Source organism: Saccoglossus kowalevskii, chromosome 4 (genome assembly GCF_978046115.1).
Source record: "Saccoglossus kowalevskii chromosome 4, keSacKowa6.1, whole genome shotgun sequence".
NCBI lineage: Eukaryota > Metazoa > Hemichordata > Enteropneusta > Harrimaniidae > Saccoglossus > Saccoglossus kowalevskii.
The window spans coordinates 45,779,715-45,797,395 of record NC_140644.1 but is presented as its reverse complement, the minus strand read 5'-3'; the positions used below and the strand labels follow the sequence as shown (position 1 = coordinate 45,797,395).

Sequence of the window (17,681 nt, the reverse complement as noted above, 5' to 3'; positions counted from 1 at the left end):
ATATAATTGTACCATACCTTCCCCCATTACTAAACATAAGCTTCGCAAAAATTTCTGTGTTCAGTCATGGAATATTCAACTTTTATTTAATTAAACTTAATTAAAACACAATTCTACGTTGTATTGCATTGTAATTGAGTTTAATTAAAAAAACAACCCTATATAAAAAAGCGTTCATGTCGCAACTATATTAAAAATTAATCCAATGTGTGGCATTACAACTAAGGTTACACCTGCATGCCTGTGCACGCATGTACGTTCTCAAAAATCAATTACCAGATTTCAATGGAACTTGGTAAATAGATGTTCACATCTGATTAGTTGTTCATACCTAATAATTACCTAATTTGCATAATAATTAACTCTTTTCCACTACTATTTAGAAAACTAACTATTGCTTTTCAATGAAATGTTGATGCTCAGGAACAATGTGCAGACAGGATTTGCTTGGGGTTGAAAAATGCATACCTAATTTTCCATTTTCTAGCTTTCATAAATTTTGCATAAAAAGAATCATTGCAATTCATAGAAAATTGCTTGTTTAGTTTTAGGTTGAAAATAGTGATCTAGTAGTACTTAACAGACTTCAAGCTTGCAATATTTGGCATACCACAAAACCATAGATGTAAAATCAATTTCTTTTATTTCGTTACAAATTTTCTAGTATCATCAATTTCAATTCTGTGGTTCACATTGCTACCACATTGTGCAGCTAAAAAAGCAAAGGCTACTTGTTTTGTAGTCTTAATTTGTATTCTCCCTTCAGATTTAGTTCCAAAAATGAAGTTCTGTCTTTTGCAACATTGTGTATGTGTTCTTGCTGTGTACATTCTTGTTGCAAAACAATGAACTATAGGTTGTTTCCGTCTGTTGTAGTTGTTGCTTGAACTTGCAAATGACATTATTCCTTTTGATTTCTATTTCTTTAATTCTTTCTTTCTAGTCAAGAAGAACAAATCGTAAGAAGAGGTTGTGATGAGTCAGTACTGAATATATTTCATACTCGCTGTACAGGTTGACTGCAACATAAACTGGTTGCTGTACAGGTTGACTGCAACATAAACTGATTGCTGTACAGATTGATTGCAACATAAACTGATTGCTGTACAGATTGATTGCAACATAAACTGATTGCTGTACAGGTTGACTGCAACATAAACTGATTGCTGTACAGGTTGACTGCAACATAAACTGATTGCTGTACAGGTTGACTGCAACATAAACTGTTTGCTGTACAGGTTGACTGCAACATAAACTGTTTGCTGTACAGGTTGACTGCAACATAAACTGATTGCTGTACAGGTTGACTGCAACATAAACTGATTGCTGTACAGGTTGCCCTGACCTAAGTGGTTCTTTTTATTTTAGTTTCCAAATTTTTAATGTGTTATGATTTAATAATTTGTATTGTATATTTGTGTGAACATATTTTTTTTAAGAGAATAACCATCAAAATAATTTGGAGGCTGGAACCAATAATGTATTATAGTTGCCAAGGAAATCTTCTGACATGTAAATGCCATTTAGTTCACATCCCAGGATCACAAATTGTCTTGTTTTTTTAGATGAGAAATGTGTTTGACTTTCCCAGAGATATTACTTTCTTTTCTGAAATATGGTTGTTTAAAAAAATTAAAATTATTCAATATTGAATGTACAAGTTTGTAAATTATGTTAATTCTGTTGACGCATTGAAACTGAATGATGCCTTTATTCTCTATTCAACTCAGGAGTGTGCTGTACAGGCTGTTTATGTCAAGCGTTGTTGGAATTACATGAAATTCAATTTTATGATAGTTTTTTCGGCTTTTGTGGTCGCCTTCGTTTGGCTTGTTGAATTGCTGAATGCTTGTCTGAGCACACCTATTGCCAGGTCAATATTACTCTGTGCTATGCTTGTCTGAACACACCTAGTGCCAGGTCAATATTACTCTGTGCTATGGTTGTCTGAACACACCTAGTGCCAGGTCAATATTACTCTGTGCTATGCTTGTCTGAGCACACCTAGTGCCAGGTCAATATTAATCTGTGCTATGCTTGTCTGAACACACCTAGTGCCAGGTCAATATTACTCTGTGCTATGCTTGTCTGAACACACCTAGTTCCAGGTCAATATTACTCTGTGCTATGGTTGTCTGAACACACCTAGTGCCAGGTCAATATTACTCTGTGCTATGCTTGTCTGAACACACCTAGTGCCAGGTCAATATTACTCTGTGCTATGCTTGTCTGAACACACCTAGTGCCAGGTCAATATTAATCTGTGCTATGCTTGTCTGAACACACCTAGTGCCAGGTTAATATTAATCTGTGCTATGATTGTCTGAACACACCTAGTGCCAGGTCAATATTAATCTGTGCTATGCTTGTCTGAACACACCTAGTGCCAGGTTAATATTAATCTGTGCTATGGTTGTCTGAACACACCTAGTGCCAGGTTAATATTAATCTGTGCTATGGTTGTCTGAACACACCTAGTGCCAGGTCAATATTACTCTGTGCTATGGTTGTCTGAACACACCTAGTGCCAGGTTAATATTAATCTGTGCTATGGTTGTCTGAACACACCTAGTGCCAGGTCAATATTAATCTGTGCTATGGTTGTCTGAACACACCTAGTGCCAGGTTAATATTAATCTGTGCTATGGTTGTCTGAACACACCTAGTGCCAGGTCAATATTACTCTGTGCTATGGTTGTCTGAACACACCTAGTGCCAGGTTAATATTAATCTGTGCTATGGTTGTCTGAACACACCTAGTGCCAGGTCAATATTAATCTGTGCTATGGTTGTCTGAACACACCTAGTGCCAGGTCAAAATTACTCTGTGCTATGGTTGTCTGAGCACACCTAATGCCAGGTCAATATTACTCTGTGCTATGGTTGTCTGAGCACATTTAGTGCCAGGTCAATATTACTCTGTGCTATGGTTGTCTGAACACACCTATTGCCAGGTCAATATTAATCCGTGCTATGGTTTTCTGAGCACACCTAGTGCCAGGTCAATATTACTCTGTGCTATGGTTGTCTGAGCACACCTAGTGCCAGCTTAATATTAATCTGTGCTATGGTTGTCTGAGCACACCTAGTGCCAGGTCAATATTAATCTGTGCTTTGGTTGTCTGAACACACCTAGTGCCAGGTTAATATTAATCTGTGCTATGGTTGTCTGAACACACCTAGTGCCAGGTCAATATTACTCTGTGCTATGGTTGTCTGAGCACATTTAGTGCTAGGTATATATTATTCTGTGCTATGGTTGTCTAAACACACCTAGTGCCAGGTCAATATTACTCTGTGCTATGGTTGTCTGAGCAAATTTAGTGTCAGGTATATATTATTCTGTGCTATGGTTGTCTAAACACACCTAGTGCCAGGTCAATATTAATCTGTGCTACGGTTGTCTGAACACACCTAGTGCCAGGTCAATATTAATCTGTGCTATGGTTGTCTGAACACACCTAGTGCCAGGTCAATATTAATCTTTGCTATGGTTGTCTGAGCACATTTAATGCCAGGTATATATTATTCTGTGCTATGGTTGTCTAAACACACCTAGTGCCAGGTCAATATTACTCTGTGCTATGGTTGTCTGAGCAAATTTAGTGTCAGGTATATATTATTCTGTGCTATGGTTGTCTAAACACACCTAGTGCCAGGTCAATATTAATCTGTGCTATGGTTGTCTGAGCACACCTAGTGCCAGGTTAATATTAATCTGTGCTACGGTTGTCTGAGCACACCTAGTGCCAGGTCAATATTAATCTGTGCTATGGTTGTCTGAACACACCTAGTGCCAGGTCAATATTAATCTTTGCTATGGTTGTCTGAGCACACCTAATGCCAGGTCAATATTACTCTGTGCTATGGTTGTCTGAGCACATTTAGTGCCAGGTCAATATTACTCTGTGCTATGGTTGTCTGAACACACCTATTGCCAGGTCAATATTAATCCGTGCTATGGTTGTCTGAGCACATTTAGTGCCAGGTATATATTATTCTGTGCTATGGTTGTCTAAACACACCTAGTGCCAGGTCAATATTACTCTGTGCTATGGTTGTCTGAGCACATTTAGTGCCAGGTATATATTATTCTGTGCTATGGTTGTCTAAACACACCTAGTGCCAGGTCAATATTACTCTGTGCTATGGTTGTCTGAGCACATTTAGTGCCAGGTATATATTATTCTGTGCTATGGTTGTCTAAACACACCTAGTGCCAGGTCAATATTAATCTGTGCTATAGTTGTCTGAGCACACCTAGTGCCAGGTTAATATTAATCTGTGCTACGGTTGTCTGAGCACACCTAGTGCCAGGTCAATATTAATCTGTGCTATGGTTGTCTGAACACACCTAGTGCCAGGTTAATATTAATCTGTGCTATGGTTGTCTGAACACACCTAGTGCCAGGTAAATATTAATCTGTGCTATGGTTGTTTAAACACATTTAGTGCCAGGTCAATATTACTCTGTGCTATGGTTGTCTGAACACACCTAGTGCCAGGTCAATATTAATCTTTGCTATGGTTGTCTGAGCACATTTAATGCCAGGTCAATATTACTCTGTGCTATGGTTGTCTGAGCACATTTAGTGCCAGGTATATATTATTCTGTGCTATGGTTGTCTAAACACACCTAGTGCCAGGTCAATATTACTCTGTGCTATGGTTGTCTGAGCACATTTAGTGCCAGGTATATATTATTCTGTGCTATGGTTGTCTAAACAGACCTAGTGCCAGGTCAATATTAATCTGTGCTATGGTTGTCTGAGCACATTTAGTGCCAGGTATATATTATTTTGTGCTATGGTTGTCTAAACACACCTAGTGCCAGGTCAATATTACTCTGTGCTATGGTTGTCTGAGCACACCTAGTGCCAGGTTAATATTAATCTGTGCTATGGTTGTCTGAGCACACCTAGTGCCAGGTCAATATTAATCTGTGCTTTGGTTGTCTGAACACACCTAGTGCCAGGTTAATATTAATCTGTGCTATGGTTGTCTGAACACACCTAGTGCCAGGTAAATATTCATCTGTGCTATGGTTGTCTGAACACACCTAGTGCCAGGTCAATATTAATCTTTGCTATGGTTGTCTAAACACACCTAGTGCCAGGTCAATATTACTCTGTGCTATGGTTGTCTGAACACACCTAGTGCCAGGTAAATATTCATCTGTGCTATGGTTCTTTAAACACACCTAGTGCCAGGTCAATATTAATCTGTGCTATGGTTGTCTGAACACACCTAGTGCCAGGTAAATATTCATCTGTGCTATGGTTGTCTGAACACACCTAGTGCCAGGTAAATATTCATCTGTGCTATGGTTCTTTAAACACACCTAGTGCCAGGTCAATATTAATCTGTGCTATGGTTGTCTGAACACACCTAGTGCCAGGTCAATATTAATCCGTGCTATGGTTGTCTGAGCACATTTAGTGCTAGGTATATATTATTCTGTGCTATGGTTGTCTAAACACACCTAGTGCCAGGTCAATATTACTCTGTGCTATGGTTGTCTGAGCACATTTAGTGCTAGGTATATATTATTCTGTGCTATGGTTGTCTAAACACACCTAGTGCCAGGTCAATATTAATCTGTGCTATGGTTGTCTGAACACACCTAGTGCCAGGTCAATATTAATCCGTGCTATGGTTGTCTGAGCACATTTAGTGCTAGGTATATATTATTCTGTGCTATGGTTGTCTAAACACACCTAGTGCCAGGTCAATATTACTCTGTGCTATGGTTGTCTGAGCACATTTAGTGCTAGGTATATATTATTCTGTGCTATGGTTGTCTAAACACACCTAGTGCCAGGTCAATATTAATCTGTGCTATGGTTGTCTGAGCACACCTAGTGCCAGGTCAATATTAATCTTTGCTATGGTTGTCTAAACACACCTAGTGCCAGGTCAATATTAATCTGTGCTATGGTTGTCTGAACACACCTAGTGCCAGGTCAATATTAATCCGTGCTATGGTTGTCTGAGCACATTTAGTGCTAGGTATATATTATTCTGTGCTATGGTTGTCTAAACACACCTAGTGCCAGGTCAATATTACTCTGTGCTATGGTTGTCTGAGCACATTTAGTGCTAGGTATATATTATTCTGTGCTATGGTTGTCTAAACACACCTAGTGCCAGGTCAATATTACTCTGTGCTATGGTTGTCTGAGCACATTTAGTGCTAGGTATATATTATTCTGTGCTATGGTTGTCTAAACACACCTAGTGCCAGGTCAATATTAATCTGTGCTATGGTTGTCTGAACACACCTAGTGCCAGGTCAATATTAATCCGTGCTATGGTTGTCTGAGCACATTTAGTGCTAGGTATATATTATTCTGTGCTATGGTTGTCTAAACACACCTAGTGCCAGGTCAATATTACTCTGTGCTATGGTTGTCTGAGCACATTTAGTGCTAGGTATATATTATTCTGTGCTATGGTTGTCTAAACACACCTAGTGCCAGGTCAATATTACTCTGTGCTATGGTTGTCTGAACACACCTAGTGCCAGGTCAATATTAATCCGTGCTATGGTTGTCTGAGCACATTTAGTGCTAGGTATATATTATTCTGTGCTATGGTTGTCTAAACACACCTAGTGCCAGGTCAATATTACTCTGTGCTATGGTTGTCTGAGCACATTTAGTGCTAGGTATATATTATTCTGTGCTATGGTTGTCTAAACACACCTAGTGCCAGGTCAATATTAATCTGTGCTATGGTTGTCTGAGCACACCTAGTGCCAGGTCAATATTAATCTGTGCTATGGTTGTCTGAGCACACCTAGTGCCAGGTCAATATTAATCTGTGCTATGGTTGTCTGAACACACCTAGTGCCAGGTCAATATTACTCTGTGCTATGGTTGTCTGAGCACATTTAGTGCTAGGTATATATTATTCTGTGCTATGGTTGTCTAAACACACCTAGTGCCAGGTCAATATTACTCTGTGCTATGGTTGTCTGAGCACATTTAGTGCTAGGTATATATTATTCTGTGCTATGGTTGTCTAAACACACCTAGTGCCAGGTCAATATTAATCTGTGCTATGGTTGTCTGAGCACACCTAGTGCCAGGTCAATATTAATCTTTGCTATGGTTGTCTGATAAGTCAAACGAAAGTGAGCACATTAAGTTTTAATATACAATGTTTTTAAGATTTTTATAAAAAAAAATTGCTACAGTAGGACTCAATTTCAATATGCTAGCAAACATGTCCAAATATGACTTGGGTGTGCCGTTTTATTATCTGCAAATGATTTATTTAAAACATGTTGCTGTATAAACTGAGTAGAATGCATGGTTACCTGTGTTGCAAGCCGCACAGTTACACAATGTACCTGTATTGCAAGTTACATCATAGAATATATTGATTAACTGTGATGGCTTCCCACTGCATTAAATAACATTCAAGTTATTGTTATATTACAGGTTGTGTATAATCTCTTTCATGTATATTCCAAAATTGTTATTAAATCAGTTACTCCCAGCATTCATCCAATCAATGTAACTTTCAATACAGCCTGTCTAAGATGAATGCGGTTCTGAATGATTGTCCATAGAATAGTGTTTTTTTTTTGATAAGTTCCTGTATATAATGATTTTTATTAATGTAAATGCCTGTTTGATCCAATATGCAGCCCACAATGTAGACTTCCAGTGAGCTCTTATTTTTGTATGTAATGCTACTCAGGCAGTGACTCAATGTACTTTGATAATATTACCAATTAGTTTCAGATGTTGAGTTCTTGTTTGCTGTGATGATACATCATACCTGATTTCTATTAAATTGTTGTGGTGTATTTAGTTGAGACTGGAATCCAATTATTTATACTGTCTTACACTTATCAACACTGTTTGCAATTAATTTTTTTTACTGTGGATGATACTTGATAGTTTTAGTGTCTGTTACTGTTCAGCTTATATTTTCTATCAATAAAAAACAAATGTAGTTACTACCCTGAAGAATCATTTCCATATTTTGACATGATGTTATACATGTTCGATAACAGGAACTTGTAGTTTCATCTGTGTGTGTGTGTTGGTGTGTAGACGTAGGAGTAGAGCCAGTAGTCCAGACATACACAAACAAAGTGGAGCCCCAAACATGGGGCTCCACAATGTTTCATAATTTATTAGTCCCCGTTCGAATGAAGTCCCAAAAAGGGACTTATAATTCGGTCTCTGTCCGTGCAGAGTCGTATCTCAGAATCCCTTGGACTGATTCTGTTCACTCTTTGCATGTGCCTAGTACCTTATGTGGGACATAAGCACATGCAGTGGTTTAGCGATTCGATTCAAATGGCCGACTGGCAGCCATCTTGTTTTTAAAAATGTTGTACTTTGGACATGCTTTGTCAGTTGTCATTCAAACTTGGTACATAGATTATACATGTTAGGATCCATGTCCATGACGATTTATTTCGCAATTGGATCAAAGATTGCCGACTAGCAGCCATCTTGTTTTTTGAAAATGTCGTATTTTGGACATTGCTTGGTCAGTTTTCATTCAAATTTAGTACATAGATCATACATGTTAGGATACATGTCCCCGACCGTCCGTGAGTTCCTGAGTCTGTCCGTGCGTCGTCTATCGTTTTATGTGGTATCTTGGACGTGCTCTGTCAGTTTTCATTCAAATTTGGCACATACATGTACTTTATACATGTTAGGATGCATGTCCATGACAATCTGTTTAAAAATCTGGTCAAGGATGGCCGATTGACAGCCATCTGACTTTTTGGCCTTACTACTATATTTCCACAATTTATCTACCTTTTTCATTCGTATTTGGCACATACATCATACACATCAGTGTGTTTCATAATCAGATCAAAGATGGCCGAATAACGGCTGTTTTTATTTTTGGCCATATTACTACTTCACTGAACACGTGTTTTGATGTAAATAAACAATCTGTTGTATATGCCACTTGGAACTCAAGTTTCAAGGACACGCTCGCGACAACCCCTCAGCTTTAATATGATGAACAGAGAACTTTCAAAAATTTAACTTGAACTGTGTCATTTTCAATGACTTGAATTAATATTTAATCGAATTTAAGTCAGGTTTGCGAAGCTTAGGTTTAATATCGGGGAAGGTATGGTTCAGTTTATATTAATATTAATATAATTGTACCATACCTTACCCCCATACTAAACCTAAGCTTCGCAAACATTTCTATGTTCAGTCACGGGATATTCAACTCTAGTTATGTCTGGACTGATTATGTTTAAATTCAACATGCACATCATGGATATACGCATGCATTTTTTCATGAATTTTTTTTTTAATTGTAATGTTTGAATGCATTTAATTTCAGACACTTATTTCTGTCTTACATGGATGGGTATTGTTCAAACTGCACGTCATTTGGTATTTGAGATTGAATTCAAAATGGTCACTTTATGAACTTTTGTTTTTTGGCTCCGCTGTCGACTTTATCGAGCGGAGCTTATCATATGAGTGATTGCCCGTCGTCAGCGTCTATTGTCCGTGTAAACTTTCTACATTTTCAACTTATTCTTGTAAACTACAATTCTTATTGCTTTGATACTTGGTGTATATGTACTTTGGGCAGACATCTCTTAGATTTGTTCATTTCATTATGATATCTTTGATTCTCTAATTTTGACGAATATTTTTGTCATTTTGGGTAAAAAGTGATATTTTCGACTTCATGTTAAAAACCGCAAGTATGATTGCTTTGATACTATACATATTTTTTTTTTCATTTTTAGCTCCGCTGTCGACTTTGTCGAGCGGAGCTTATCATATGAGTGATTGTCCGTCATCGTCCGTGTCAATCTTTTACTTTTTCGACTTCTTCTTGAAAACTACAAGCCTGAATGCTTTGATACTTGGTGTATATGTACCTTGGGTAGACCTCTCTGAGGTTTGTTCATTTCATGTTGATATCTTCAATTCTCTAATTTTGGTGAATATTTTTGTAATTTTTGGTAAAAAGTGACATTTTCGACTTCTTGTTAAAAACTGTAAGTGCAATTGCTTTGATATTACATATATAGGTACTACATGTGGACCTCTCTCAGATTTGTTTGTTTTGTGATAATATCTTCAATTCTCTAATTTTGCTGAATATTTTTGTAATTTTTGGTAAAAAGTGATATTTTCGACTTCTTGTTAAAAACCAAAACTTCAATTGCTTTGATATTACATATATAGATACTACATGTAGACCTTTCTCAGATTTGTTCATTTCGTGATGATATCTTCAATTCTCTAATTTTGGTGAATATTTTTGGTAGAAAGTGATATTTTCGACTTCTTGTTAAAAACTGTAAGTCCGATTGCTTTGATACTATACATATTGTTCATTTTCTAATGATGTCTTCAGTTCTTTAATTGAAATGTGCATTGCTAACAGCGGAGCTATCTCAGCCGACAGGCTGCTTGTTTAATGATATCTTCAGTTGCAAGTGCATTGCTAATGGCGGAGCTATCTAAGCCGACAGGCTGCTTGTTCAAGAATGCTACAGAAAGGCCATATCACTGACATGCCATGTCTGATTGAAAGCAAACATACATCATGTTTTACTTATCCTGGAATCAGTTTTAGAGTGCATCCTGTGTTTTTGCCAGTATCACAACCAGTCAAAAAGTTTTAAAATTGGGCCAACATGCAGGAAAAATGTGTTGTCAATAATAGTATTCAACATGCATATCTAATAATGATTCCATCTTTTACAGGCATTTCAATCGTTCAAATGTTTTTTTTTCATGTAAACATTGTTTGGAAAGCTAGTTGTCAAAAAAGTAAATTGGTTATTCATAAAAGTTATGTGGAAAGTCAAATAAAAGGGTAAGTTTGTTAAAATGTCATTAAAGATGGTTATGTCATTGCAATAATAGATTTGATAACCATGCAGTTGATTATAGGTATCGATAATACCTACGGTACTAAATCTTCATTATTTCGCTTTTCCGACGGAAGACTGGTTGAAAAATTGGGAGCTGCTAGTCAGTTTAGTTAACTCCTTTATTAGTGTGCCATTTAGCTGTGCAGCTGTACCTGTGTTACCAGTTCAACCCATTCCTGTTTAGCTGGTTAGTTGTCTGAATCAATTTCAAGAAGGCTGACACACTGGTTGTAGAAAACGAAAGTTTAAAGTTTCAAGCCAGATCAATGCAAGTGCTGAGACTAACTATGATACCTGTGTAATGATAACCAACACCCCATGTGTTATTCCTGTGGTCGTGAGTGTGAGTGATTCTCATTGTGAAATTTGTGTTAATTGCGACTCTGATGCGTGGAAGCTAGATGACAATCATTGTCATAGAGCTACATTACCGGCCAAGGAAAAAAATCCCTGTCGCCATGCGTGTCTTGCTAAGTGTTTGATAGTACATGCATCTGGTTTTTGCCAGTGAAAAACTTTGTTTATAGTGTGAATTTGAATTACCACTAGATGCCGCCAACAGGTAACAGGTCTATTTGAATGAAAGTGCCTTGTTTGTCCAGAAAGAGCAAAAGAGCACAATAACCAGGCAAAGACAAATCACCAACGATGACAGGAAACTTTTGTAGTCAAATGTCTTGTTCAAAGATTGATTTCGGGGTTGGCATGAAGTTACAGCGAATCATGGGACCTTGCAAGACAATATGGAGGACCACATTCAGAGGGTGTAAAAAATGGTTAAATTTTGTAAAATGGCAAATTTAGTAAGGGCTCAATTTAGTCGCCCTGGGCGATTGTCTATTTAAGGTGTGGCTATGCTAATGAGTGTGTTGATCACTTGCTTGACGTATGTTTGCAGAACCCCCAGTAGTTTATTTACAAGCTAATAACACTTCCATAGAAAATTGACCGAGCTATCTCGGCATTCCGTAACGACAACACTAATAACGGAGCTAATATGGAACGTGTTACGCATCATATGAATTTACCAATCACGATGCCACGGCTATGACGAGTAATATATGCAGGCACCCTTATGATCCTGGCATGTTTTGATGTTTAATATAATACTACCTTGGTTGGGCCTCTCTCGGATTTTGAGTCAATATTGTATTTTTGAATATATTTTGGGTCATTTTAGCCAAAACTTGTGACTTCTTGAAAACTGCTGATTTAATGTAGGTATGACGATATCAACTATTCTCAATTCTTAGCAATTATTGTTTATTATTACCTTATACTAAAATGTATTTGGATAATTAGAGTACTAGCAAATGTTCACTTATGGTCCGGTTAGGCTTAAAATACACCACGAATATTCACTTTTGAGATATTTTTTATTTTTTGGTATGTGTTGATTCTTGGATATTTTATCTTCGTCGTCCTGTACTTCGTTTATTAATTCGAACTTCCTAGTTTGCGTAAAAAGGGTGAGTTTCGCGATTTCGACATCAAAATGCCTTTGCTTCATTATTTGCTAAGGAACGGTCGCTTAGGTATGTGCTCTGTAACTTGCAGAAAATGAGCCTAAAAACATTAGATAATCAAACCAAAATGAAGTTGTACTAAAGTCAAAAAGTATGTTCAAGGTCTGCATTTTTTCCCGCATAAAAACAATTTACTCTTGCTTATTGTGACACCCTCAAATCAACTGATTTCCATTCCCCTCAAGAGTCAAAATGGTGGTGCCTCCATTTTACACCTTGACTCGAAAAAGTTTTTTTTGCTTGATGTGTTCATTTGCTTTCAATTGCGATTCACTTGCTGTCACAGTCGTATTCTGAGTCTTGCCGATAACATTTTGGTTCAAATTCATGTAAATATTGAGGAGAAAACTCACATTTTCATTTAAAGCTAATTTGCATAACAATGTTTTTGCCCTTGGTCGCCATATTGGACAGCATACAATTAAGTATATGACCTTGGTAGTACTTAAAGTCATTATATTTATTTATAATTTTGTTTGGCCCACCGTTGCCATAGCAACAGCCCCAAAACTTATTTTTAGATAGCTTCGCACTAAATGTATCTCCTCTTGAGTTACTATTTGAATTTATTTGAATCTTTTTTCGTTACCGAGAAATTTGACCCCAAAGTTGGGGTAACTTTTCACCAGCAACGGCTTTTAACTCCTCCATCACTAATTGGAAAAAAATCCTGGCCCACCGTTGCCATGGCAACATCCAAAAACTGATTTTTGAATACTTGAATTTTTTTTGCGAACTTTGTATATGAGCCCATTTAGTTGTAAACCGACGTTAGCTTCACGTTTATGTCACACCATGGAAACAGCCAAAAACATGTTGCTTGTTTTTGAGTGGAGCGGATCGCCAACCAGCCTACCGGCTTGTTTTAGTATAAGGTAGTAATTACATTATTACGAAAATAAACACAATTGAATACAGCTTATGAAAATACCCATTGCTGACCCTCTTATGTCATATAAAGCCTGCCGCTGAACATGATGTGATTTCACCCATTTTGGTAAAAATCCATGCATATTAATTACCTAATTTGAACAATAATTAGCTAATTTTTAGCTGTTCCATGCCTGTTCCACTGATATCTGAAGAACCAGTCATTGGATTTTGATGAAAGATGCTCATAGATGCTCTGAACTAATGCGCAGATTTTATTAGTTTCGGGTAAAATTGCATATTAATTAGGCTTTTCCACTGATATCTCAAGTAGTAATCATCATATTTCAATGAACCTTGTTACATAGATGTCATAGGACACTGCACAGATTTTTTGAGGTAATACCAGTACATATTAGTTACCTAATTTACATAATTAATTAATTTTTAGCTTTTGATATCATCGTAATGATCACATTTCAATTAAACTTTGTACATAGACACTCTGGGACTATGCAGAGTTTTGGAGTAAATATTTGTGCATATTAATCACCTAATTTGCATAATTAGTTAATTTTCAGCTTTTTCACTGATATCTCAACTAATAATCAACACATTTCAATGACACTTGGGACATGTATGCTGTAGGCCTATGCAGAGACCTGATTAGTTTGAGGGTAAATTATTGTGCATATTAATTATCTAATTTGCATAACTAACCAATTTTCAACTTTCACACTGATATCTCATTCAGTATCATCACATTTAAATAACATTTGGTACATAAATTTAATAATAATTTATAATTGTTTACATTTCAATGGTACATAGATGGTCTGTTACATTGCGCAGACCTTACCCTCAAATCTGTTCATAACAATTACCTGATTTGCATAATTAATTTCTAATAAGTATAAGTAATTTTGAATTAATGTGTCTCCAATACTCTCAGCACAGGAATTCTTTCTAAGCTTTCTTTGATTTCATTATTTCTACCTGAAAAGGGGTTCATATTTTCCAAAGACTGTCGCTAAAGCTTGGTGGTCCAACAATCAGGAGAATAAAGCTGATTTTTTTCTTTCTGTAACTTTATTTCGATCGTCGAAGTTCATCCCCGGGAGTCCACCTGCTTTTCCCTTGGTATCATTTATGCTTACTGTCTGTTCAGTGATGTTTTTAAACAATTAGACACTTCCAACCTCATATACGGAGTTCTAGGACACTTGGAACGGTTTGGCATTTATTCCTCAGCTCCTGAGAGCGAGGTTATTTGTAGATATGCTGGCGATCGCCGCTGTGTTTCCAAAAGTACTATGGGGGATTGCATGATAGGAGTGGAAAGTCTTTTGATCAGTAAAATAATTTTAGAAAAGTAAAAACTAGAGTGACTGTGAAATGAAGGTTGGGTTTAAATATTAAATATCGTGGAATCTGGATGAAATAATGAAAGAAAACTGAAGTGGTATGAAAGGGCCGTAAATGTAGCCAGAATGCAAGGTCCGAAACCGGGGTCAAAATACGTCACAATACATCCATCAAGGCGATTGCAAAGTGTGGATGAGGTAAAAGACTTCGTCTGCATTTTGTGCTTCAGTAACAGTATTTGCTACTTTTTTGTGCAATGGAAATTAATACAAGAAATACTGCCAAAAGACATGTCCTTCTAGTAAACAAAACAACCTTGGGACGTTTATCTTGAGAAATTGAGAAGACGAAAATCCCTTGGGACAGTCGTTGTGAAACAATAGACATGCTTCGCCAGGGTATCAAGGTTATTTTGATTATTTGAAGATGGAAACTGCTGCTTTATGGAAGAGCAAAGTTCAATGTCATTGGCACATTAATGACGTTTTTAGAGGGGCGACTCGCTAGAAGTATTCGCCGTGACTCCAGACTTTTCATTCGGGTTTATACAACACTTACTTGTTGAAGGTTTTAATGTCTTGTTTGTATTTGCACAATGTAAATGAAGGGTTTATTGTCAAAATATATACAGGTGCTTGTATACCTATTGAAACTATACAAAATTCGACCAATGCACATCTGTTCCATGTGTTAAAAGAACATTGCGATGTTCTCATGGAATTGTTAAAACTTGATATCATTCCCAACTGTCACCAAACTGTACGTTTTGACGACTCGTATGCACTTCTGGGACTTGTAATAATTTTCTGGAAACTGCATAGCAAATCACATATTTTCCTTATTAATTGTTTATAGTTGTTTTCTAAATTTCAGTTTTTATTGTTCATAATTATTTACAGTAATAACATATTTTTCCGATTGTGTGCATGACAGCTTTGTCCGCACACAATAAGACAGGATATGTACGGATATGTGTGAGTATGTTTCATGGGAATAATAGATCACTCCTTTGCTTCAATTCCAACTACATCTCTGGAAATATCACTTGCTGTTTATCATCCATATTTTGATATCCTACAATGTGTCGATTGCGTATCTAAAAATTCTAACTACTATTTCGCAAAATTTGACCAGCCTTGCTTCTACCAGTCATTTAAGTCAACTCCCATATTGTCCTTCACAGTGAAAGTTAATGCAGATATATTGTAAATTACACAGAGGTAACACTACAATACATTTCTTTTCACATTCTCCTGTATTACATAACAATCTTTGAGCTGAGACAGTTATGGTTCTACAACCATCACCAGTTCTCTTGTGTTTATATGATTTGAGTATGAAAGGATTGCAACCAGACCACACTGATTACCGGTGTAGAACTACTTTATTTCACCTATGACCCTGATACATGATATTCAAATTAATGTACATTTGAACTATAGAGGGCGCTATGACATTATGCTGAGTATATGAACATTACATCCCTTTCCACCTATAAATATAAAGAAATAAAACGAGTATATTGGTAAATCAGGCATTAGATGTTGTCAAATGTCATTTATGTGTGCGTTCTCAGTATTTCAATTACATAACTGGACAGCAATTTTTCAAAATCGTGAATTTGTAAGTTCAAGTAAATTACGAGTAAAATCGTGGATTTGTAAGTTCGAGTAAATTACGAGTAAATACAATGAAATACAAATGCACAACATTATCAAAACACATTAAACTATTAAAAGTTCATACCTAATTTGAGGAGAGAGGTTTCTAGCACATTCACCCTCTGAATGGATATTCAGCATCCAGATCCCTATGCTAAGTGATGTACTCTTGCAGGTAGGATGGCAGTTTGCGTTCACGAGTCGGATAACATGGTGCAGGAGGGCTAGGTGCGGTCTCGGCATCATTAGTAGTGTCCCGAAATCAGCTGGAATATCATTTTCTTGCTCATCAATTTGTGTTGGAGGTTGGCATTTGAGGGTCTTGAAAAATGATGAATTTCGCATTATCTTATGGTTTTGTGATGTTTGAATCCCAAATAATTAGCAAAGGATTCAAACTCTGCTCTGTTGAATGGTGGCCCATTATCTGTGCGCACAATCAGCATTGTACAGAGTAGTGAGAATATGCGATCTAATCGCGGAATCACTGTTCTGGCTGAGGTTGAACTGATAACTTCAACTTCAGGGAAACGACTGTAGTCATCAGTAACAACAAGTAGGTATTCTCGTGTTGCGAGATCAGCGAAATCAACACTAACTTCTAGCCATGGTCCATCTGGAAGTTTGGACATTTTTAGCGGTTTGTGGCTCTTATCAACTGTTGTGGCTTGGCATGCAATACACAAGTTGATTGTTTGTTCAACCATTGCATAGATTTTTGGAAACCAGACCTTTTCTCGTATGAGTTGTTTGGTCTTTACGATTCCTTGATGGTCTTCATGTGCTATATCGATTATCTTTTGTTGTAGTATTTGCAGAATTATAATCCAATTACCATGAAGAACAAGATCTTTGGAGACAGTGATGGTGAGTTTATCACGGGTTGCATGTAGACTTCGCAGGGTTGCCCCAATTTTGGTTCCCTTTGTATGTTTCAGCTTTTCATACCATTTCCCATCATGCATTGCTTTCATACACAGTTGCAGGGCGTTGCATATCTTAGATATGCAGTTTTTGGTACTGTGTGTTGAGTTATGAAGTTGATGTGTTCTTCAGCGATCTTTTCTTCACGACTTGATTGTCTTGCTGATGTAGTGGTAATGGATGACGTGACATATAGTCAGCAGGATTTAGCTTTCCAGGCTGGTAAACTACCTTATAGTCATATTCTTGGAGTTTAAGTATCTTTCTATGCGTGTTGGTGCTTTTGATGTTGGGGTGTTGAATAATGGTACAAGTGGTTTGTGGTCAGTTGTTACTTGAAACTGACTTCCATAAAGATACAGATGAAAGTGTAATATACCCCATGTGATGGCTAGTGCCTCTCTTTCAGTCTGTGAATATCTCTGCTCTACCAATGTGAGA

The 17,681-nt window shown here is 37.0% G+C and overlaps 1 protein-coding gene across 1 annotated transcript in view; it reads left to right on the top strand.

Moving 5' to 3' along the window:
* The window catches only part of LOC102803664 (sister chromatid cohesion protein PDS5 homolog A-B-like), a 112,285-nt gene extending 110,625 nt beyond the window's left edge, over nt 1–1,660 (top strand). Inside the window, exon 29 of the mRNA XM_078011793.2 lies at nt 944–1,660. Coding sequence (XP_077867919.1) covers nt 944–976 — 33 coding nt within the window. The 3' untranslated portion in view covers nt 977–1,660. The remainder of the gene's footprint in view (nt 1–943) is intronic.
* The last annotated feature ends 16,021 nt before the right edge of the window (nt 1,661–17,681 follow it).